The following is a 26,224-nucleotide window of genomic DNA, read 5'->3' as shown; positions in this document are numbered from 1 at the left end:
ATTTCCAATTAACTTGAAATTAGCAGCAGTATCGCCTGCATTCGCGACAAGGCCACCCATGTTTGCGTAATGCAGATACACTATTGTGTCAATGATGCATATACGATGATTCCCAGTGAGTACCGCCAGTAGGAAACATGTTACCACTCGCGAATCGATGGGTACTTAAATAACTTCAAATGTCAAATTTCGGATCATTTTTTATTGTCTTGCGAATCGATTGCATTGTTTAATAATTATAAGCAACCGTAAATAGACTGCGTGTAAAGATTTCAATTTTCAATTATTATAATACTAATGTGCCGCGTTTTATATAATAAATAATGTGCCATATTTATGATGTTAGCAAGTTTATTTATTTTAATACTGTGTGAAATATCCCTCGGTAAGTTTATATTTTATAATAATATTATTATTCATGTTTAATCATATTATCAACAATTTTAATTCCAAACTCTATATTGATACATGCCGTATTAACTAGAATAGATAAGAGTCTTTCCATATAATAAACTAGGAGCCTTTTAAAGATGTTTATAGGTGTCGCTCTCTCAAAATAATATTAAATTCCTCTATGAGTTTATTAACATTTCAGAAATTATTCCTTGGAATCCTATTACAGTACCCAAATTGTGAGGTGGTTTATACGGATAGCTCTAAGTCATCTATAGGAAGGAGTACACGCTGTAATACGTCGTAGGCCTCACAATAAACTCTTCAGACTGCCCTGTATTTTCTCTATTCCTACTGCTGAAATGTTTAATAGCTATGCTAAAATATGAAACTCACTGTAAACTATCAATGGTAGTATAAACACTTGAATTATATTGGTTCTTCTTTCGTTTCTTCGTTTTATCTCTTGATAAAACAGCATCGTATTTGCCTGGATCTCCAGTCACTAGGAAATACCTGGGAATAGTTAGTTGGTTGATAACCTCGCTAAATTTACATTACAAATGGTCAACGCATTATAAATACATTAGGTCAATTGAAAAGTCCCCGGCCTACCATAGTAAAACACATTTTTTGGCAAAATTAGTTTTTTTAATTCAACATCATTCCTTTCAAGGGTGATACACTAATTATAGTGATCCTCCAACGTTTCGATACAATTTTTGCACTATGATTTGTCCTTTGCTTCAAAACAGGCCTCATTTTCGGCGATCATCTCTTCATTTGACGAAGATTTCTTCGCAACGAGCATTCTTTTGAGGTCTGAGAACAGGAAATAGTCGCTGGGGATCAGATCTGGAGAATACGGTGAATGAGGAAGCCATTCGTAGCTCAATTCATGGATTTTTTACTATCGTTTTCACTGACTTGTGACACGGTACACTGTCTTGGTGAAGCAGCACTTTTTTTTTTCTACAAATGCGGCTGTTTTTCGGCGATTTCGTCCTTCAAACGGTCCAATAACGCTTTGTAATAGTCGCTGTTGATGGTCCTTCCTTTTTCAAGGTAGTCAATGAAAACTATTCGATGCGCATCCCAAAATACAGACGCCTTTACCTTGCCAGCCAACTGTTGCGTTTTCTCACACTTTGGAACGGGTTCATCGTGTACAGTACACTCGGATGACTGTCGATTGGAGTTCGGATTGAAATGATGGAGCCATGTTTCATCCATTGTCACATATCGACGCAAAAACTCGGGTTTATTACGCTTGATCATTTTCAAACACTGCTCCGAATCATCAACTCGTTGTTTTTGGTCAAAAGTAAGCTCGCGAGGCACCCATTTTGCTCAGAGCTTTCTCATACCCAAATATTCATGAATGATATGATGTACACGTTCAGCCAATATCTTTAGAGTGTCTACTATTTCATTCAATTTCAATTTACGGTCATTCAAAATCATTTTGTGGATTTTTTATAAATGTTTTCGTCGGTAACAACCTATTTTGAGCGTTCACTGCGTTCACCGCTTTCGGTGTTCATTTCGCCACATCTAAACTTAGCACACCAATCTTTGATGGTTAATTTTCCTGGGGCAGTGTCCAGAAACTCGACATCAAGCCAAGTTTTTGCTTCAACTGTATTTTTTCCCTTCACAAAGCAATATTTTATCAACACGCGAAATTCCTTTTTATCCATTTTTTTCATAATAACAAAAGTTGCTTCACTCAAAATGCTATAATTCAGAAACTAATGATCTTTTGAGGGTTAGGGCTAACTATAAACATATGGATTTAATTCTAGTAACGCAATCTATGTGTCAGGCCGGGGACTTTTCAATTGTCCTGTTATTACAAAAATTTTTCCCTATTTATAAATCATAAGATAGACAGCTTGAATGGACCCTGCTGGAGGAAGAAAATAAGTCCATCGAGAAGGACTCCCTTTCCACTGCTTTTTCTTTAGAAAAGAGAGATTTACAAATAAAATTAGATAGGCTGCTGCTTGAGAGACCTCTGTCTACCAAATAAACTAATCTATAATATTTTCTCTCTTATTTGCATTACATTAGTCCCCTATATTTTAACAAAATTCAGAAATTTAGTCACGACTGATTTATTGAGAGATCTATTCTTACTTTGAAAATATTTGATTACCATAAGGAAATCGGTATTTATGTTAAAATCTAATTTTACCTTGTACATAGCTTCATTTTACGACGCCTTTTATCTATACACAGTTTTATTATTTATTTGTTTTTCAAGACATTTGTTTCGTTGATATTTATATTGGTTCGATATTTACTGCGTAAGTTTGATTATTGATTTTATTTATTTATTATTAAATTCTAAACACTATAACTATTAATGGAATTGTTGTCTTATTGTTTTGAGAATAATTAGAAAGAGCAACAGACTCCAATAATCTCGTTAATAGTCTCCAAAAATGCATGAGCAGGAGTTCAACAATTTGCTCAGTGGAAAATAAATATTTCTTATTTTAACCACAATGTAAATATTCACTTCAGTAAGTAGTATCCTGTGCCAGCTATGACGTCTACCTTATTCTATGGTCTATATTTGCGTATTAATTAAATTGAATGCTAGTAGAAGTTTTAATCTACACACTTCAATACAATTGCGCATATTTAAGTACTTAAGAACACTTTGATTATATTATTGATTGATTATTGTTTCTTCAGGTATATCGTGTAGTACGGAGCATCGACAATAGTACAGAATTCACATTCACACATTCGGTTTGCGTCCTATATATTAATACATTACTAAATCCAAACTGACGCTCTAGAGTAATATTTTTTCATCTATTATTGTCCTATAGTTGGTGTTGTTGTAAAACCCTTGGATATCGCAGGTAATAAACTTGTAGTAATAAACTTAAACTGGTAGGAGGTGACGTTATATGGTTTTTGCTCCAGTTAATCAAGAATTTTTAATTTTATTCAAGAACATCTTTTTAAGATGTTTGAGAAGCAGAATTTTTGTGGTTGAAGTCAAACGTCGTTTTTTTTTAATATTTTTTACATTCAAACTAGTATGTATGTATATCAATTTCATTCACTTTTCATTCACGTCAACTTGGATTTATTAGTGTCAGCTCAATGTGGGCTCCTAATCACTGTTCCAGGCGTTAACACGTTCGGTGCCAATAACGCGCTAACGCGTAATATGGAGCTTTCATTGGAAGCCAATTACGCTCCTTCGCGTTATATGTGAAGTGGTCTTCCTAAACCTTGTATTTAATTCGGCATTAGCAGTATGCCCATACAGTTATATCGGCATTATCTAAAGATTATAGTTTAGTCATTGACGTGCCTGGTTTCGATTTTTCCTTTTTGATTCATATGTATTACAGAACTGCATATGGCTTGAAAAAATATCGATATGTCAGGGCTCTCTCGTCCTGAAAGTGGAAAAATAGATTTGAAACGTGTCCTAACTTTACAATAAATATTCAGTTAATCGTATTCCAAATCGTTTGTCTGTTATAAAAAGGTTACTAAAGGCTCCGTCCAAACCTATTTCCAGAGCGGTTATCAGCGAATATGTTTTGAGAATACGAGTGGAGAAGAAAACAGGAAGATTTCGTCTTGAAACACAAAAGAAGATTACTAAATCATACTAACATGGAAGCAATACAACTGCTGGAGAGCGCGCAGTATCTCAGGGGATTAAAGCGTACAAAACCATATGAACTTATATAAAGTGTATACCTTTAGTGTAAACTATAACTATAAGTTATTATAATTTAATAATTGAGGAATACATTTTGATGTATTTTCTCGCACTCGTCTTGCTTGTGAATTAATCTAAATACATAGGAAAAGGAGTAATAAATTAATTATAAATTAAGATTGTACTAAGCATATCTATTAAAAATGTTATAAAAAAAATGATATTCACTATGAAGTGTAAACTTCTTCTTTCTTCTCTCTCAATGTCTCTTGCTCTAGCATTTTTATTATTTGATCTATTCGCGACATGTTTCCTATAGTACAGCATTGTTGCAAATGTCATAGAGGAGAAACATAATTAGTTTGGTGTCCATGGTATAACAAATATAATACAGGGTGTAAATATTCATTGTAAATGTATATTATGTTAAATAATTAGAAAATAAATAAACTCAAAAAAATCGTTTTAGCAAGCGTAAATCAGAATAAAGACTCTGTGACTGTCATAGATAATATTATTTTAAAGTGTCCCAGATTTTTTCGAGAAATTACGGTTATTCTAGGTACAGGTACACATGTTCTTTACGTTAAAAAAACATTGTCCATTGATAGTCGCTACCTTTTCTCACCTTTCAGGCAATTTACGGATTTCCCAAAATCTCGAAAAAACGATGAATCTTTTGAGACTATCCACGAATCGACCCATCTTCATAAGAAGTGAAGCGCTGCTCAGACAGGCCACGACTCAACGTGTCTTGGCTTCAATCCACACGGCACAAAATATCTAAGCTTTTGGGTCAATCCCATGTTCTTCAAGAGGTTGGAAATTGTTTCTTGTGTTACTCCCAGTAATGCTGCATATTCTTCTTGCGTTTTACATGGATCATCATCCAGTAATGCCTTCAAATCCTCGCCTTCAATTTTTTTTAAGTTCGGTGTCAAAATCATCACTTTTAAAACGTCAAAACCAGTTGAAACACGTTAAAATCGATGGACAGGGTTGACCTTCAGCCGTCTTTATTTCTAAAATGGAGCAAAAAAGTTAAACTTTCCGCGAAGGCCATGTACCCGGTACAAATTCAAACATTTTCAATGCACCGAAAAAAAAATTTTGTTCAAACAAAACGACGAAATGTTACATATAGAAAAGTGAAGCCTAACGGTAATTCTTCAACATGAACTTACTTACCTAATACCCAATACGATTTGCAAGATGCAGGGTAACACCATCTGTTGTAAATTCTTAATAGAATTAATTGATAGGCCTGATAATTTGTGGTTTTACGTCACCAAAGATATGCAAAAACTATTAAGAAAGGTAATCATAAAATTTACTAACTTGATCAATGTAGCATTTCGACTAAATATGTCCCAGACATTTAGAAGGTAGCTGAAATTATCATGATTTTAAAACCTAGAAAATCACCAAATGAAATAAAAGTCTGTAAACCTATGTCACCTTATATATATGTTATATATATGTTACCTTATATAAGGTATTTGTAAAACTCCTGTTGAAAAGGATAAAACCTATTATAGAGAGAGAAAACCTAATACTTACACATCAGTTTGGTTCATAGAATAACAGATGTAATTGAAAAATCCTATGAATTTAAAAAAGTATGTTCAGATGTTTTTAGATGTGAAACAAGCCTTCGATAAACATGACCGCTTTGTTTATAAGCTACAGAAAATGTTGCCGAAACAATTTACTGAGCTATTGTAATCTTACATTACAGTCAGAATGTTTAGAGTCAAATCCGAGTAAGCCTACTGCAGCCTACTCTACAATAAAAGAAGCTAACCTAAGCTAAGAAGCTCACGTATACCACAAGGAACTGTACTGGGGTCAATTCATTACCTATTCCATACATGTGATATACCACAAATGGAAAATATCTCAATGGCTATATTTACTGATTTTTTTATTATTTAATTATTACATTGTTATTAACCATTTCCGACTAACCTACAATTTGTCTTTATGATAATTTAAATTTAGAGGTATATGACTAGGAGGACCCATCGGCCCTATTTCAGTCTCTGGCGAAATAATGTTTATAATTATCACTGCTGTATTTTTTATAATATGTACCTCACTACACAACCAAAAGCTGCAATACGTCAATATTATCATGAGAATGGAGTCTTTCCTCATGACCCCTTGCAATTCCCTTGATTTCTTGACTTACTGTGGGTATCTGAAGGTCTCGATGTAGGTAATCAGTCCTATAGGATTTGGCTGCGCCCACAATACCTAGGATATATAGTCCTATAGGACTTTGTTCTGAAAAATTTGTATTGTTTATGTTACTCTTTGCAGAACATCCCCATAATTAAACTCAGTATTTACTTATATAATAGCAATTTATTATGTACTGATAATTATGATTTTCTTCCAATTAGCCAGTACATTTTCCTATATTTCAATTCCAGTTCTTTTATTTTCTTCTTTATATGTTCCTTCCAGCGAAGTTTTGCATCAAGATTCATTCCGAGATATTTAGCGTTGTTGCTATCTGAAATGATAGTATTATTTAATATTATTGATGTTTGTACGGTCTGATTATAGGTGAACTGCACATGCACAGATTTACTTTCGTTAATATTACATTTGCTGATGATACAGCTATTCTTGCTCTCGGAGATACTAGCAAAGAAGCCACACGAAAATTACAACAGGCAAGTGACAATGTAAATAATTTGACCCAGATTTATAATCTATAAGTAAGTCTGTGCATGTGCAGTTCACGTATAGCCAGGTGGCTCAACTACCAATAACAATAAATAATAATATAATTCCATATAGCATGAACGTAAAATATCTCGGAATGAACCTTGATGCAAAAATTCGCTGGAAGGAACATGTAAAATAGAAAAGCAAAGAACTGGAGTTAAAATATAGGAAAATGTATTGGTTAATTACTGTAATGTATATAAAATGTAATGTATTAGAAAAACTGTACTGTTTATACATAAACATTATTAGACCAGAGACTAAGATAGGGCCGATGAGTCCTCCTAAATATAAGTTAATGTAAAGACAAATTGTGGGTTAATCGGCAACTATCAGTAAGAATGTAATACATACATTTAAAAAAACCAAAGATAAAAAAAATTATATTACACAAATAAGATATTGAAATTAATATTAGTAATATCTATTTATATATAACGAAGCTGACCTAATCCGTTATTTGCATAATTGTATTTTTTTTTCAGCGAAATCTGCGATCGACTGTCCGAAATCCGACACGCATTTCGAGAAAATCATCGGCCTGAGACCGTCATCAGATAACGCCCAACTGCTGGTGCGCAGCGACGATCCCCTAAATCCAGTTACCTTAGATTGCCTGGCGCAATGCGAATCCAACGAGCGATGCATCAGTTTCGTGTTGCATTATGACACGCAGGAATGCTATTGGTTCGATTATGACGTCGGGGCGACCGGACAGGAAATCAGACAGGTCATAGACAACGAAGCCGCCTGGTTCGTGAAGACGTGCTTGAAGGGAGGTAATTATATACGCTATGGTTGTTTTTATTTTTTGACAATCGTCATATTGACACAAGAGTCTAGTTCTGGTGAATCCCCGCATGCGCGCAAGTATTTGAATTTGCAACGTTGCCAGTTGTTGAAAATTATACGTATATTTGAAGAATATTATATGAATAGAATAAATTATCTTGAATTCGCATATCGAATATTTCTGTTGAGAAGCAAGTTAAAATATTTTGGTATATTTTTCGTCACCTATAATATAAAAAATATAATATGATGAACCTTTTATAAATATATTTCATTTTGAAATAACTTTGAAAAGAAAAAAAACAATGTGTAATTATTTATCAATATATAAAATACAATATAAATATTACAATAATAAACCGAAGTTTTACTTCCTGTAAGTTATTCGTATAGTTAACGGGTATAATAAATAATATAGAAATCACAGATTAACCTAAAATCTCACTTGAAACTTAAGTTCAAATTTAACCAAATTGGCTACCTATTATTTTAAGCTCATATGTTATGTCTAACCTTGTATAAACATATTTAAAAGGAAAAAGATAAAGTAAAACATGTAAGGCAACAAATATAATTTATTTACCAATATATAAAAACACAATCATCTATTTATCTTTAAAACTATTCAATAATATATTTTGCATGGCACTAAAAAATACCTTCATTGTTTCCTCATCGAATCTGTTCGATATGCAAAAACTGCCTGGAAATCACTTTCTCAATTTATTCAGTAAAACCAAGGAATAAAATTCAAATCGATATGTATTAAGCCTGACTGTAGAACATAGACGATTATATTCATGACTCTATTCTTTTAAAATTCCATATTATCAATAACATAAAATTATGTTTATTTAAAGTAGGATAGGTACTCAGAAAATAAGATTGTGGCTTATACAACACACAGCTTGTATATTTGATATCATTTACCCATGCTTCAATACTTGTACCGTTACTTTTAAGCCTTGTATCAGTAGAATTAAATTGGTTTGCTTGCTGAATATTATATAAAATTTTATGAATCAATAAATTTAATTTTTACATTGCTACTACTTAAATTACCTCGTGTCTCATCCAACACAGCATCCATTGGGATTTTAGTAGAGCAAATCCTTCCCCATATCCCGCAGTTTTCCCATAGTCAAAGTAGCCTTATGCACAGAAGCGATGCCCTGGTGAAAAAAAAAATCTCGCCAACGCGTACTTTTCCCATAAAACTGGTCGAGAAGTTTGGAAGCATCCGTTTCACATCTCACAGCGAGCAGGCCATCACTTTTTTGGCAGATGGCGATCGATTTCGTTTTTTCTGGTATTATTCCAGCGACTTTCCTCGCCCATTCACTGCTGCTTCGTTTGACGTATAGTGGTAGATCCCTTTCTCTACCATGGTGACAAGTGACTGCCGCAAAAGATCGATCACCTCCCTATTAAAATGGCCCAAAGCTTGGTACACACCAGATCCTAGCTACCGAAAGAAAATTAGAGAGCTCGTAGAAATAATGAATAAAACAAAACAAAAATGACAATCAGAGAACCAGCCGGTAAAACTGCGCTAAATATACCGCGTCAACTATTCAAAAAGAAAATTCGTATTGAGAAAATTACTTAAAATATTTTCTGAACTTCTAAAGAACTTAACGGATGATCCAGAGATTGATTATTCTCTTTGGCAAGCGGTTAAAAAATTAAGTCGAATAAAGTTCCAAAACTTACCGATTTGTAAAGACATAGGCCAGTGGTTAAAAAAAAGATAACGAGAAGCTGGTATTATTTGCTGAGTTCTTGACAAATATTTTCTAATTTCAGTCTGCTAACGGATGTGATACCTTACCTAATTCAGATAAAAGGGAAGATAGAGTTATGAACCCGATTACTTTAAAGGAAATTGTTAACGAACTGCAAACAAAAATTCAATATCAAAAAGTGGTCAAGTGCTTAAGCAGATGCTAAATTCTGCGATTGCAATATGTGCCTACGCAGTGGAAGATTGCGGGATTATTATGATCCTTAAGCCAGTAAATCACCCAACGATAATATATCATATCGACTAATACCACTGCTATCAATCATATCCATATTGTTGAAGGTGTTGTTTTTAAATAATTTCAAACCAATTATTGAAGAAAAACAGTTCATCCAGACTCATCAAGTATATCGTATTAATTATGTATTAGACCTATAAAATAAATTTTAAGGATTTGCAACAAATGGCGTTACTGTGTATTAAATAGCATCAGATACATTTGTAATCAACTTCATGTTCAAGCCTTAGACGTCATTTTTCAGTATGTCATTTCGGCGAAGTGTGAACAAAACATTTGTTCAGTGCGTTGAATTTATATCCGATTTATATGCAATTTACTGCATTTGCGAGAATTTTTTCTTTAATCTGTAGAAAAAGGCTGTTGAAGGTAATCGAATACTGTGTGAACAAGGCTCTATCGATTTCAGAGCAGAAAACAAAAAGCATTCTGGATACCCAAAAAAATTTGAAGACGAAAACTTGAAGGCATTACTCGTTGATGATGTGATGTGTAGAATGCAAGAAAAATTTGCAGAATTATTGGGAGTAACACAAGAAATTTTTTCCAACCGCTTGAATAACATGGGAATGATCCAAAAGCTTGGATATTTTGTGTCGTATGAATTGATGCCAAGAGATATTGAAAAACATGTCTGAAATCAGCAAAATCAGAAAGCAAAGCAGACTCCAGGCCAAAGTTCTCTATTTAGTGGGATCAGCTAATAAAAAGATCAATGAGGATCGCTATCGACTAAGACTTGCAATGTTATTCTTCAGCATAACAACGCTCGACCATACGTTGCAAAATCGATGAAATTATAATTGGAGAGATCAAAATGGGAAGTTCTACTCCACCCGCCTTATTCCCCAGACCTTGTCCTTTTTGATTACTATTTGTTCCGACATATGACCTGTCTGAGCAGCGCTTCACTTCCTATGAAGATGCCAAAAAATAGGTCGATTCGTGGATAACCTCGAGGATATATAGTCCTTTCGCGATGGAATTCCTAAATTACCTAAAAAATAAGAAAGAGTAGCGGTTATCGATAGACAGTACTTTAAATATACATTGCATACATTCTTATTTTGAATACATAGTACCGATTTTTCAAAATTAAATTAAAATCAAATTTTAAAAAATGCTTTAAAACTAATTTATTGGCCTAGTAATCACAAAATCGTTTGAAAAGAAGACCATTTGTTCAGCTATATTTCTAGACGTGGCCCAGGTCTTTGATAAAGCATGGCACAAGTGCCTCCAATCAAGGATGCCGAAAAAATATCGATATATCGATATTTTTCCAAATAAATATTAAGTACAAATTAATTTTTCTATGCATTTATTTGGGTCGATATATTATTGTTTTCAGATATTTAAACAAATATATTGTTAGAAATGAAGAATAAAAGAAAATACTGGAGCGGGTTTAACACGTATATTAAAACTTTTTAAATAATTACAACAGAGCAGATGTGAACAATATATTAAGACATTAAGGGCGGTACAATAAACACATAAATATTAAAACAGATATGTTCTTTAGATAAGAGATGAGAACAATACGAGGTGGTACCGAGGAATGTGTCCTCAATGTTCCAAATGCGCCCTTTTGTAATCGACGCCAAGGGTGGAAAGGGTAACTAGTTCGGCCAAACTGACAGGACTAATCATGGGTCGCTATCAATATTTTTTAAATTATTTAATTAATACATTGTTACTAGTCGTTCCGTGTAACCTACAATTTGTCTTTATACTAATTTAAATCTAGGTATATAACTAGGAGGACCCATCGGCCCTAACTCAGTCTCTGGTGAAATAATGTTCATGCATGTCACTGCTGAATTTTTTAATATATGCGCCTCACTATACAACACTACACAAGATCAGATGGTTTGATTCTTTTGAATCTGTGTCCTGTTCTGGTGGTATCCAAAAGTTGCAATATTTCAATATTCGCATGAGAGTGGAGTCTTTCTTCATGCCCCCTTGCAATTCTCTTGATTTCTTGACTGACTGTAGGTATCTGAAGGTCTCGATGTAGGTAATCAGGCCCTTAGTATTTGAGTGCACCCATAATACCTCTCAGGACTTTGTTCTGAAAAATTGGTATTTTACTTATGATACTCTTTGCAGAACATCCCCATAATTGAACTCCGTATGTCCATATAGGTTTCAATATTTGCTTATATAATAGCAATTTATTATGTAATGATAGTTGTGATTTTCTTCCAGTTAGCCAGTACATTTTCCTATATTTCAATTCCAGTTCTTTCCTTTTCTTCTTTGTATGTTCCTTCCAGCGAAGTTTTTCATCGAGATTCATTACGAGATATTTAGCGTTGTTGCTATATGGAATGATAGTGTTAATTGATGTTATTGGAGCTTGTACGGTCTGTTTATAGGTGAACTGCACATGTAAAGATTTACTTTCATTAATTTTTATTTTCCAAGCTTGTGTCCAATTATTAATATTGACATTTGCCTGTTGTAATTTTCGAGAGGCTCCTTGTCTCCGACAGCTATAATTGCAGTATTATCAGCAAATGTAGCCATCGTGATATTTTCCATTTGTGGTATATCACAAGTGTAAAGTAGATAAAGCATTGGTCCCACTACACTTCCTTGTGGTACACCTGCTTTGGCTTCTTTTATTGTAGAGTAAACTTCTTCTTGTTTGACTCTAAGCATTCTGGTGGTAATGTATGATTTTAATAGTTCGGTGTGTTGTTTTGGTAGCATTTTCTGTAGTTTATGAACAAGGCCTTCATGCCAAACCTTATCGAAGGCTTGTGCTACATCTAAGGATACAGCTGAGCATACTTTTTGACTTTCGTAGGCTTTTTCAATAACATGTGTTATTCTGTGGACCTGGTCAATTGTTGAGTGCTTGTTAATAAACCCAAACTGGTGTGTTGGTATTAGGTTTTTTCGCTCTATGATCGGGTTTATTCCTTTCAACAGGAGTTTTTCAAAAACCTTAAATATTACTGGCAGCAGTGATATAGGTCTATAGGATTTTATTTCATTTGGTGTCTTCCCAGGTTTTGGGATCATTATAATTTCCACCATCTTCCAAATGCCTGGGACATGTTTTAATCTAAATGCTGTATTGATCAAGTTGGTGAGTTTAATAATTCCCTTCCTTGGTAGTTTTTGCAGTAATTCTCCTGTTATTAAATCGTAGACTGGTGATTTCCTGGGGTTAATGTCAATTTTAATAATTTTGGTTAACTATTTCTGATGACTCTTTATGACTAATCCAATCATCGAATTTTCAGCTTCTATGTCCGACAAATTATCTTCATTAGTTTCGTTTGGTTTGAAAGTTTTTGCTAGATATTCAGCAAATGCTTCTGCTTTTTGGCAATTATCACGTGCCCAACTCCCACATAGGTCTCTTATAGGTGGACTGTGTAAACATGAGCGCTTTAGATATTTTGTGGCTTTCCAGAGTGAGTAATCAGTTTCTTTTTCATCTGTTAAATTTCTGAGATGTGAATGTGAATGAGAATAGCATTTATGGTTTTGTTTTTTATTTTGAGTGTTTCTCTTTTCAGACTTTGGGTTATATTGTTTAAACTGTTTTTATTTTCAGGTGTTCTGTTTTGTTGCCATTTTTTTCGTAATTTACGTTTTTCAGCTACCCTATCAATATGTATATTTTGGCTGACTATGGCAATAAATATCTATATATTTAAATAGAGTTATCGATATTTTAATTGTCCGATATACCGATATATTTCTTAAAATATCGAATCTGATATGTTATATAGAACTTAAAAAAGTTAAAAATTAAACAATTATTTTATGCTAAATCGATTCTATTTTATCTTTATTTTACTTAATTAGTTTTATTATATATATAATTACCAAAACAATTTCAATCAACGACGAACCTATTTTATCCGTTTTTTGTAATTGATACTAAAATAATTGTGTAATTAACGGCTGATCTTGAAACCCATTAGAGTGAAAATTGTTTTTATACCCAGCGAGCGAATATTTATTTGTTTAGTCATTATAACAATCGATTTTAGAAGTTTCCTGCGACAAATTATGGATGTTCGAGAGGGTACCAGGATCGACGTTGATAGGCAACGACACGAAAACTTTGCCGCAGAATATGAGCAGGACAGAGTGTCAACAGAAATGCCTGGACGAGAGAGCATTTCGGTGCAGGTCCGTCAATTTCAAGGCTCACTTCGATTACGAGGATCCAGAGAGCAACGTCACCACGGGAACGTGTGTTCTGAGCGATTCCGACCGGTATTTGATGCCAAACTCCTACAGGGTGTCGACGTACGACGACGAGTACTTCGAAAATCAATGTATCAAATCGAGAAACACCACAGGTATTTATGTTTTTTTTTTAAATTTGTTTCAAACATTTTCAGAGTGCTTTTAAATATTTCCACAGTAAAGAGGTGCTTCCATATTTTATCGTAATTCTTTATTATCTTGAAAAGGCGTTTAATAAGAAAAAATTAGCACAATATATATTAATTAAAGCATTTTAAATTAATTTCTACAACTTTTTCGAACTTTCTGGAAACATAGCGTTATCCTGTCGAAAGAACAATTTGGGTTTGACAGCGATCTAATTATCGATATATTTTTGTACTTCTTCGGCATTTCGAAACCCGGTACATACTCAAGCCATGCTCCATACATCTAAGTAAGTTTTTTTAAATTATTATTTATTTATTACATTGTTACTAGTCGTTTCCATCTAACCTACAGTTTGTCTTTATGATAACTTAAATCTAGGTATATAACTAGGAGGACCCATCGGCGCTATCTCAGTCTCTGGTGAAATAATGTTTATACATGTCACTGCTGTATTTTTGAATATATGCACCTCACTACACAACACTACACAAGATCAGATGGTTTGGCTCTTTTGAGTCTGTGTCCTATTCTGTTATTAACCAAAAGCTGCACTACCTACAATATTCTCATGCGAATGGAGTCTTTCCTCGTGCCCCTTGCAATTCTCTTGATTTCGTGACTTCACTGTGAGTATACAATACCTCTCAGGACTTTTTTCTGAAAAATTTGTATTTTGTTTATGTTACTCTTTACAGAACAACTCCATAATTGAACTGAGTATTTACTTATATAATAGCAATTTATTATCTACTGATAATTATGATTTTCTTCCAATTAGCCAGTACATTTTCCTATATTTCAATTCCAGTTCTTTTCTTTTCTTCTTTATATGTTCCTTCCAGCAAAGTTTTGCATCAAGATTCATTCCGAGATAATAAGCGTTGTTGCTATATGGAATGATACTGTTATTTAATGTTATTGGTGCTTGTACGGTCTGTTTATAGGTGAACTGCACATGTACAGATTTACTTTCATTAATTCTTATTTTCCTAGCTTTTGTCCAATTATTTATATTATCATTTGCCTGTTGTAATTTTCGTGAGACTTCTTCACTATTGTCTCTGACAGCTATAATCGCAATATCGTCAGCAATTGTAGCCATCGTAATATTCTCCATTTGTGGTATATCACAAGTATAGAGTGGATAAACATTGGCCCCAGTACACTTCCTTGTGATACACCTGCTTTAGCTTCTTTTTTGTAGAGTAAGGTTCTTCTTATTTGACTCTAAACATTCTGATTGTAATGTACGATTTTAATAGTTTAATGGCCTTCATGCCAAACCTTATCGAAGGCTTGTGCTACATCTAAGAATATAACTGAGTATACTTTTTACATTCGTAGGCGTTTTCAATAACATCTGTTATACTGTGGACCTGGTCAATTGTTGAATGCTGGTTAATAAATCCAAACCGTTTTGTTGGTATTAGGTTTTTTCTCTCTATGACATCTAAGTAAGTGGTAAAATAATTATAACGGTAATTGGGGAAACTCACTCAAAATGGTGTCTACTACCGAAAAGCAAGATCCCTCAACGGTAATTATTTTATTGGGATAACTTTTTGTGTTAAAAGGTATCAATATCATAATTTTGATAACAACTGTAAAACATAGATAAGCAATCTAAATTATTTTGTTCTTTTTAAAAGTGAACTTATTCATATAACGTTGAAGGACCGTGTACCGTTTTAATCCATGACCTTTTGGCAGATTTCTGGTAAAATCATACTTAATAAACCAATATACTACTTACTGACAGATAATCACAAAATCTCCGAAACTTTTGATCCAATTGACATGGAATTTGACCTAATTACTCCTTCATAGACGTAGACAACCACTAACACATTTTGAGCAAATTCTATCCGAAATGGAGTTTTTAACATTATTTTAATATATAAGAACTAAACTGACGTATATATGTCATATTGACATTACCACGATAATTAATACAATAATGGCCGCTGCTGTGGTAACATTTTAAAACACTGTTACTGTCAGTTTTATGACCATAGAGTAACAGAGAGAAAACTCAACAGGGGTCTCTGGAGAAAAGTTTTGCTTTGCCCAACATCCAGATGGTGTTATATCGGCCATTCAAGTAATTTGATTGGTCAATTTAATTCTATATTATAGGCACCTGTAAGAGAATCATTTTGCTATCAAGACATTTGATTGGTTCTTTGATGAAGTTTGGCAGCTCTGACGTCACGTGTAATTGACCAATAAAATTGAAATAAAATACAATTTAATTTCTGAAATAAATTTATTAAATAAAATTCAATGAATGATATAAATATAATCAGTAGAAATAAATATATATATATATATATATATATATATATATATATATATATATAATATAAATATAATGTAAAAGTAAATATGAAAAAAATCATGAAAAAGGAACAAATCAAAATTATTTCTTCTGTCTTTTCCCTTTTGCATAATTGTTTACAGCCATCAATTTAATAGGATCTATTAGAGTTCTGTCTTTTTGTTTTCTTATACTGAAAGCAAACTTTGAGTCTTTCCCTGTTAAAATTATGTTTACTTGTTTTATCCAAAAATTATTGTAAAAGGTTTTAAATTTACATTTTTAAAAATATTTGACAAAAAATATGTTATATATATTATCGACGTGGCAATATCATGGAATAAAATAAAACAGATAGCTCAAAGACCTACTGACAGTATAATAAAACATTTTTCTGGGGCATGAGATTGCCTTGTCTCGTTTGTTCGTATAGGAACATCTCCAATTGAAGGTATAGAGTTAAGTAGTAATTTCTCAAATCCTGATAATACATCCCCCGTTAGTATTGAATGTATTGATGATGAGCACTTTAAATGATTTCCCAAACACACTAGTCGAAGAATTCCTGAATCCAGGAGCTCTAACAGATCCAGAAAAAAATTCAAACTATATTGGTTAATTTTGTTTCTTGAATGAAGGTCGTTTTTAATTTTTCATTTGATGGCACATTAGCAAATGTATTTTTACTTAGGCAATAAGCACTATTCAAGTCCTGAAATGTTTTGCGCAGAAATTACTAGTGTAGTGAGTCGGTAAATCCTCTCTTAAAAGGTTTTTTTCTTCTTGCCTAAAACCAGGCAGTGGAATGCATGAGGTATACGTGATGGCGGAGACTTGCCCTGGTGTGACAAGTTGGACCGGGTTATGTGAGACTGCCTCTGGACTTACCAATACACTAAACCGAAACCGCCTCACAGTTGACCCCTGTGGATTGCTGCTGTTACTGCATCAAATTTGGGTCTATGGCATCCGCTGATCCGGCAGCCATTATTGGGCACGAGGACCCGGCGAATCTATTGATTCGCGAACTTGAGTTGACTGGATACTGTCGTATGGGGGCAAAAGTTATGACTGCAGTAACGGATGCATGTCGACCAGCTCGCGAACAAGCACGTTTTAAGAAGAACTTGAGCTGAGTTGTTGTTTGTGGAATAATTGAGATATGAAGTGCTTGATTTCTGGAGTCTCAGTTTCCCTATGAATTTGATTATTTCTGACAAACTATGGTGCCTTTAAGATTCTCCTGAGGAGCTTATTTTGGAAAACTTGAAGCCGTTTCATCTAGTTGGGTGTAACAAACTTGGAATAGACATTAAATCCGTAGAAGAGTACGGACCGAATTAACATCTTGTAAAATAAGCATTTGATTGTGATGGGAAGTCTGCCATAAGGGCAGATCAGAGAAGATAGCAGATTTTCTATCCCCGAACCTTTCTGTATTGCTTTCTGGATTTGGGAATGCCAATTGAACCGTCGGTCGAAGTGAAGACCTAGGTACGTGACGTTATCTAGCCATGGAATTGTTGCGGAGTCGATATTAACTTGCGAGATGCGCAGTGCGTAACGCTTCTTATGGAAATTGATGACCTGGGTTTTCAGGGGGTTGATTTGTAACCTCCAGAATTTGAACCACTTGATAGCATGATCGAGCTGCTTCTATAAAAGTTCTAGAATTGTAACCTCGAACCTGAAGGCCGTGAAGAAAGCAGTGTTGTCAGCGTAAAACGCGACATCAATCTGCTCTTTTCTCGGCAGATCTGAAATAAAGAGGTTAAATAAGGCTGGAGCCAGCGGGGAACCTTGGGGTGCGCCAGCATCGATTTGTTTTCGACTGGAAAGTGTCTTCCTGATCTTGACCTGGAAAGATCTGTCCGATAGATAGGACTTGATGAGAGCGGTTAGGTTTTCTGCGAGGCCTAGCCGCACGCATTTTGCGATCGAACCGTCGTGCCAGACGTTGTCGAAGGTTTTGGTTAGATCCAGAAGGACTGCTCCAAGCTTTATACGTAGGTCAAGAGCGTGATGGATGTGTGCGGCCAGACGGGTAGCCTGATGGACGGATGAGTGGTGAGCGCGAAAGCCGAATTGTTCATCCGGAATGATGTCTTTTTTTTTCCTTTGTGAAAGAGATGAGAGCGTAGAGTATTGCTCTTTCGGCAAGCTTCTAAATGGCAGTGAGAAGGCTGATGGGCCTGTAGTCAGATGGAGATGATTTTGCTCCTTTCTTGGGAATAACCGCTATATGAGTGTGTTTCCAAGACGTTGGGAAATGTTGCAGCCTCATGATGGGGTTAATGATGTTTGCCAGTTCCACAAGCTGCTTATGCGGGAGCTTTTTTAGTTGGGTAATCATATTCCGTCGAAACCTGGAGATTTTTTGGTTTGAAGTTTGCCGATCATAGTCTGTAGAGACTTTTGAGATACAAAATGGTTGAGAAGAAAGGCTGCGGTGACTTGTCTTGATGGAGTTGAATTCGTTGATGACAGTGTCGTTGTCTTTAGGTTTAGTGCCCTCTGCGGGAGGGAGGCATTTCATCTGGGCCTCGTAGGTCTCCGCGAGGAAGGAATTTTAATTTAATTGAATTTATTGGAAATTTTCCTTCGAGGAGTGATCGGTATTCTGTGTAGTTGAATGCAGAAGATTTCCTATACAGCGATGTAATCATGAAAGGATGTTTTGGGGTATCAATTTTAATAGATGTTATTTCGAAGTTGTTTGCTGATAACGAAGGTAGGAGCTCCTGTTTGACTCATTTTCTGACGAGAATGGCGGTTCCACCGCCTCGACCCGGGGTTCTATCGTTTCTGTAGACAAAAAAGTGTTCGAAAGAGAAACGATGTGAAGGTTTCAGAAAAACTTCCTGGATGAGAGCGATGTCGACGTCATAGATTGTCATGACGTCTTCCTATTCTGCTTGTATTCTGCGCAAGCTCTTGGCATATCATCAGTATAAGAGATTTTGGAACAGCCATTTCGAAGATTTAAAGGGCTGCCGGAAGTTAAATCTTAAAAGGTTTGCATTCAGTAGCTATTAATGCAGTGGTTGTTGAACTATTAAATAATTTATCCAAGAATAAAAGTATTTTGCCGTTTGCATAGCTTCATTGGGAAGAGGATTAATTTTTTAAATCAAAAATAAATGTTTGATATTTGATATGATTATTAATATGAATAAACTTACCCCATCTTACAACAACAAAACACGCTGTAACGGTTATAAATGTCTTTGATACTTAATCCAGTCAGTTTGGTAATTTTAACATGATCAACAATTTTTTAAAGACAGCCAACACAACTTTTTTCGAACTTTCTAGAAACATAGCGATACCGTGTAGAAAGAACAATATAGGTTTGACAGCGATCTAATTATCGATCTATTTTCGTAATTCTTCAGCAAACCCGGTACATACTCAAGCCATGCTCTATAGATCTAAGTAAGTGGTAATCAGAGAGCGCTGTGATTGGTAAATAAGCTGGGTGCTGCAGAACTTCCTGTTTGAATTGCAACAGTGTATCATTCTTTGATTTTTTATCGAAAATTTCTCAACGGAAAGCATATTTAGGCATACAAAAACCTTTTTCATATAAATTAAGATATAAAATGGTGTCGTGGCTCTAGATAACTATAACAATGTTTTTTTTTTTAAGAGAAAATCAGCAAAAAGAATAAGAATATCCTTAATTTATATCATCAGTACCGTAAACTATATCATCAGTCCTTTTAAGCAAGTTCATTTCCTCCTCAGCCTTTTTTCCGTCTCTGTAAGACTTTATAAGGTGTTTTCCAATGGTAGTGGAAGTTGACCTTGATCAACTTCCATGCTATAATTCTAAGTTAAATTTTGAATTGACTGTATAGAAATAGAAGAGAATTTTGAGTGCATTAACCTTAAATGAAAACACAATAAAAAGACAGCTAGAACAAACCTTACTGACAACATTACTGATTGGGGAAGCTTTCGGGTTGACCTTCAGTAGAACAATCCGAATACCAATCACTAAAGGATGAAATATGTAGAAGAAGTTGAAAATTTCACAAGGCTCATCCAAAGAGAAGCATACAAAAGCACCAAAGTGTTTACACATATGACTAAAGGTAATAATCAAAATAAGACCAAATAAGACAACCAAAAGAATACTAGGAAATAAAACAGTTACGAGCAGGGCGACATTTAGGTACATCATTAGATGTCAAATTGACATGACAGAAAATACCAACAAGATGTAATGGAAAACCAGTTGTAAAAGTTGTGTATCGCATCTTTTTACACACAAACCTTGTGATTATTATATTTTCATAGCGCAAAACAATTTTAATAAGCCCTTAATTTTAACAGAATTGTCTTGCAACAACTTATTTCGTTTCTCCATGTATAACGACTTTATCTTACACTATGACTAGAAAATCTCCTAAAGTAAATTGTACTAATATAATTCCTATATATTTTATAGATTACCATAATAACGAGTTCTGCGCTTACGAAGAATACGAAAACGTCATCTTAAGTCATGTCGATTTAAGTATTCAGCACAAGACCAAAGAAGAATGCCAGCGGCTTTGCGAATCGACCACAACTTTCAATTGTAGGGGCTTTAGTGTTATTCGGGGAGATAGCAATTTGTGCTTTTTACACAGCGAGGATAGCAAACTACACGGACCTAAATTGCTAAAACCCACTCAAAATGCTGCCTACTACGAAAAAGCAAGATGCCTCAACGGTAATTATTTTATTGAGCTGACTTTTTGTGTTAAAATATAACAGGCCTACCACAGTAAAACACATTTTTTAAAATTATATTTAATCGTACTACAATAATGGTCGCTATAATCAGTATATCACCCTTGAAGGAATTCCCTTCCAGAAAAGTAACAACATAATTATATTGAATAAAAAAACTAATTTTGCCAGAAAATGTGTTTTATTATGGTAGGTCGGGGACTTTTCAATTGTCCTTTTAAAACTCGATATGTATTAGTATGCTATGTTACCAAATGCCTACAAAATACTTCAAAACACTAGTAATAATAATTAGAATTTATAAACGGACAAACGTAAAACAAACGTGAAATTTGATGCGGCAACATTGCGACGTCACATACGTGTTTCGACGCATCAGAGAGCATTCTGTTTCTTTTTAACTAGGGTCAAATGAGAAGCAAAAATCCGCTCTGAGTTTAAAACGAATTTTATATTTTTACGAACTACATTTGGTAATATATTCGACGTTTTACTAGAACGACTATATAACCCATCCAACAAAATAACAGCAAATGTATGTCATCAAAATTTATATTGCAACGTTGCCAAATTTAAATTTTCGTTTGTTTTGACACTGACTAATGTAAATAAAACAATGAAACAAAAATAACGTTATAAAATATAATTAATTTTAACATTACAGTACGTCTAATGCATATTTATTGAAGCCACAATAGTTTGTAAATTAGAGTTGTTTTATTATATTTCAACACAAATAGAATTTTATAGACCTATTTGGTTACACGTTCGGATGCATGAGACTTAATTATGTCTCATTCTAACTAGATCAATGTTAATTAGTAAACTGAGAAAGAAAAATGCTCCGAGTTTAAAAGAGGTTTAAAAGTCGTAACACTTTTTTTACATCTAACACAATCCAAAAAAGTAACAAGTCACTTATTCATACGGTTTTGTTTTTCAGTTAGCGTGTCCTGCAGTGAAACTTTCATGACGATAAGCTACCGGCCCGAACTGGATTTTCGCGGCAAATTATACATGCAAGGAAACTCTGAAAACCCAGCGTGTTTTGCGTGGGGTCAAGGGAGTTTCAAAAACGTCACATTGAAACTGCCACTGTTAACAAGCCAATGCGGTATTATTAAGGCTGACAGTCCCAATAACCGGTAAGTTTAAGGCTTTTCCTCCGTTTTTTTATTCTCATTATTATTTCTGGGTCAAGGATGCGTAATATGCGGTCTTATCTGTTTGGTGAGAAATTATCGAGTGGTACCCCTATTATTTCACAAGGAAATTTTGTAATGACTTGTTACTACAATACCTAATTATTTTATAGAAAATAGTAATAAAGTTATTGACGTATCTCTGAATGTAATCTATTCGTCCAAGCGAAGCTGAATATTTTCATAATTAAAGGGATCCCAGAAATTTCGAGATAATTTGTTTTAGTGCCTCTGACTAGAAAGTGATGATGGATATTTTTATTAACAATGATAACATACACACTGATAACGCAAAGAATGTTATGAAAATATTAGTAGTTATAAAAAACCTTAATGATTTTCTGAACGTGTACCATTTATTCAATAATTTTGCGGAATACCTCATCTAATCTATTCGTCATCAAAATAACCAATATTTAATTTTAATTTCCCATCTTCAATGTGTTAATGCATTTATGATGACAAACAAAATTAACTCGCCACAAAATTAGAAACAATTTTGATGAAGCTAGTATAAACACTCAAAAGCTTTGTTATTGGATGATATCAATGCTTCTAGATACATTGACTTATTTAGAAAAAAATGTAAAAAAAGTTCACAAAACAAGCAACATTAAAAAAAATCAAACTAAAAATCTAGAAGCAGGAGTGTATAGTTTCAAAAATAACGCAGTAAACTAATCTTGAAGTGATTTTGTAGATCATGTGTCCTTTGTACTATCACACAAATATATTGGTTTAAGGAACTGCTATCAAAGTTAGCCGCAAATGCAGTTGTATAATCCAAAAATAGACCAATATTTCTCTTTAAAGCATGCTTAAAAAAGTATCTACATAATTGAAATTTCATTTATCAGATATTAAAGGCTGAAGGTCTTCGGAATTATAAGAAAGAAAGCTTTCTCTAAATTCTTCTGGTGATAAAATAGATTTACCACAAAATCCAACACAGCAGTAAACCATCAACTTCAGTTGTGATTCAAAAAGGTACATAAACTGCTAAAACCAACTAAAACTATAACAGGGGATCTCTGTAATAAAGTTGTGATTAAGGATAAACAATATATCTGATAATAATTTAACACGACTTCAATTCAAATAAATTGTTCTTTTATTTTTAAAACAAAACCTCGAATTAATTCAAACGTATAATATAATTATTTAAAGTTGTAATAACTTTAGAAATCAGAAAGCTCAAAGTGCTTGTTTTAAGATACTGCTTGACCTGATATAACACAACGTCGTGTGCCAAGAATGTAGTTATTTATCTCAACCAATCAAGAAAACTTTTCAAAATAAATTGTTCGGTCTGAGTACACTATTGTTTATGAGGAAATCAAAAATTTTCCTCACAGCTGGAACATCTAGTATATTTTTATAATTTTTCACTGTTCAAGTCCAATTTATTTAAGAAGAATTCTGAACTGACTATGGTTCACTAAAAACACTCATATCCACCATGAAAAAGAAATCATTTTTTATTCAAAATCAAACAAATATTAACCCATCGTCACTACTAAAATAGCACAAAATTAACTATGATTAAAATTCTCTATATAATATTTTAACAGTATTATTTATATTTGTTACTTTATCTAGGGATCACATATATGTATACAAAAACAAGCAAAATACAGTTTAGTTTATTATAGTAAATATATCTCTGGAAACATAAAAATCAAGTGTAATAATTACTAGATATAAACCACAGCATCCAATAAGAGATTATCTAAAAAATCAAGGAGAAATCTAAATCAGTTACTCGAATAAAATAAGAATTCGTTAATAACACATATTATTTTTAGGACATTATTAGCTGGTACTTTGATTATTCAATACAATGCTTTGATCCAGACAAGATCTGATCGCATCATCAAGGTAGGATGCATATTTGGAAACGACAGTAAAGTTTTAATAGGGACTGGAGTGAAGATCACATCGTAGTTAACAGATTTCAATTGTTTAATACAACCTAACACTGTCAATTTTAGATCTCTTCCGAATAAAGGTAGTACCCTATTGAACACCATAACGAATGAAACCGTAGCACCAATGGTAGTTATGAAAATAATAGACATTAAAAGCCAAGAGGAAGCGATCGATACACAAATCGGCCAAGAACTTCAACTAGTAATAGAGCTTAAAGAAAAAACAAGTATTTGTTTTACACTGTATAATTAATATCAGTTAAATTATATATGATTTATCAATTGTAGACTCATATGATTTTTGGGCAAACCATCTCATCGCTATGACTGAAAACGGAGACGAATCTATCTTTCTATTAGATGACCGTGGCTGTCCATCAAATCTTAACATTTTTCCAGCTATCACCAAACAAACTCTAAATGGTACGCGACGATTAACTGGCACTTTTGAAGCATTTAAGTTTGCTTCATCGCCAGTTGTAAGGTTCAGCGTTATTATTCAGTTTTGTCCAGATCAGTGCCCAGCAGTATGTATAAATATGAAAAATTGGCGTTGAAATAACTCGATTTATTCTGCAGGTCGATTGTGGTAACAGCATTCAATCATTTGGACGTCGAAGAAAACGGGAGGTGTCATCGCATGTTCTTGAAACAATTAATGGGAACACCACTGTGCAATCTAAAATTCCCAAAATTAAGCCTGCTGAGGAAGCTAAAACATCGATTGTTAATCAAATGCCTTTAGAATATGTTATGGTCGTTAGAAATCCAAATTCATACTCTGATAGATTAATATTTGGAGATAAAGATGGTGCAAAAATTTTAGTAGCAGGTTATAGTGAGTATAATTATATTTATCATAAGCTTTAACAAAGTATATCTACGTATATCTATCATTTATTTGATTTAAGATTATAAAACAAATGAAGTATGTTTGGACTACTCCTTGGTTCTCGGTTTAATAATAACTTGGATAATAGTTCAACTTATTTTTATTATATGTTGCATTATTTTGGTAAGACGGTATAAAAAGTACTATGAAGAAGAATATACTAGAGCGTCCATGGAAGAACTGCACAAAAATTTTGGAATTGGATTTAGTAACCTAGAGAATCGAAGAGTACATTGGGCTGATAATGACGACATGATGTAACTATTATATAAATTGTATTTATTTAAACTACACTTTGTTATTTACAAAATCAGAAACATTAAAAGAAGTATAAATATATACTAGGTAATATGTGATGAGTTGTTTTCTATTTTCTTAAATTCTCTTGAAAGATCTATTTGTTGCTGTAGGTTATAAATGTTTTCGGCTTTCCTCTTTTCCCTCCTCTCTAAATCTAATAATACGCCTCTATGCAGCTCTTCCCTACAACCAATTTTAAATAAGACACTGGTTTAGTGGAAATAGAGTAAATTAATAAATTTATTTATTCTATAATATACAGTGAAACTTACCTATCAGAGTATTGTTTATAGTGCACATAACCAATTATACCTACTGTAAATGTACACGCAGCTGTAAGGGTTAACTTCGATGTTAAGGACATCACAGTTTTTTTTACTTTAAATGTTTAAAACTTATAGAATTGTTTATTGAATTAAAATAAATTTAAAACCAGAAACTTATATTAGGTTATGTTTACCGACCACTGTCATAGTGAAAATTAACGTTGGGAACTATCGACTGAAAACAGTGGAAACAGTCGATAGGCGCAAAACAGTCGATAGTCAAAAAAATAGCGATTGAAAATAGTAATTACTATTTTCAGTCAAATGCACGGTTCGACTGTTTTTCATTCATGATGTCAGAAGACGATGTACGTCTGTATAAAATGTGACATAGGAAAGGACGAAGATAAATGCTTGGAGCAATTAATTTTAAATGTCTTTATATTTCCAAAGATTGTAAAAGCGAGACAGAGATGTACATATATTCATTCAGGTGATAACTTTAAAAAAGAAAAGAAAAAAAATTCTAATTTCTATTATCACGTAAT

The 26,224-nt window shown here is 33.5% G+C and overlaps 2 protein-coding genes across 3 annotated transcripts; one reads left to right on the top strand and one right to left on the bottom strand.

Annotated features, from left to right (window-relative positions):
- The first annotated feature begins 54 nt into the window (after positions 1–54).
- Positions 55–25,466, top strand: LOC143199593 (uncharacterized). 2 transcript variants are annotated; one of them, XM_076409516.1, is made up of 10 exons: positions 55–115; positions 7,312–7,605; positions 13,680–13,994; positions 20,802–21,068; positions 22,032–22,233; positions 24,096–24,230; positions 24,282–24,445; positions 24,507–24,745; positions 24,798–25,056; positions 25,130–25,466. In XM_076409516.1, exons 1-10 carry the CDS (start codon positions 70–72, stop codon positions 25,369–25,371), a joined length of 2,163 nt encoding a protein of 720 aa, XP_076265631.1. In that variant the 5' UTR covers positions 55–69; the 3' UTR covers positions 25,372–25,466. The 2 variants fall into 2 exon arrangements, with proteins under 2 accessions (XP_076265631.1, XP_076265630.1); XM_076409515.1 differs by having other exon boundaries at positions 107–385.
- On the bottom strand, positions 25,369–25,888 carry Pet117 (cytochrome c oxidase assembly factor-like). The gene is made up of 2 exons (XM_076409517.1): positions 25,683–25,888; positions 25,369–25,593 (listed from the first exon to the last, which is right to left on the bottom strand). Exons 1-2 carry the CDS (start codon positions 25,772–25,774, stop codon positions 25,452–25,454), a joined length of 234 nt encoding a protein of 77 aa, XP_076265632.1. The 5' UTR covers positions 25,775–25,888; the 3' UTR covers positions 25,369–25,451.
- Positions 25,889–26,224: the final 336 nt, after the last annotated feature.

The sequence above is a fragment of the Rhynchophorus ferrugineus genome, unplaced genomic scaffold (genome assembly GCF_030347505.1).
Source record: "Rhynchophorus ferrugineus isolate W39M unplaced genomic scaffold, kcgeb_rfMv2 rfM7, whole genome shotgun sequence".
Lineage (NCBI taxonomy): Eukaryota > Metazoa > Arthropoda > Insecta > Coleoptera > Curculionidae > Rhynchophorus > Rhynchophorus ferrugineus.
The sequence above is the reverse complement of the archived record's forward strand: the minus strand, read 5'-3'. Positions and strand labels throughout refer to the sequence as shown.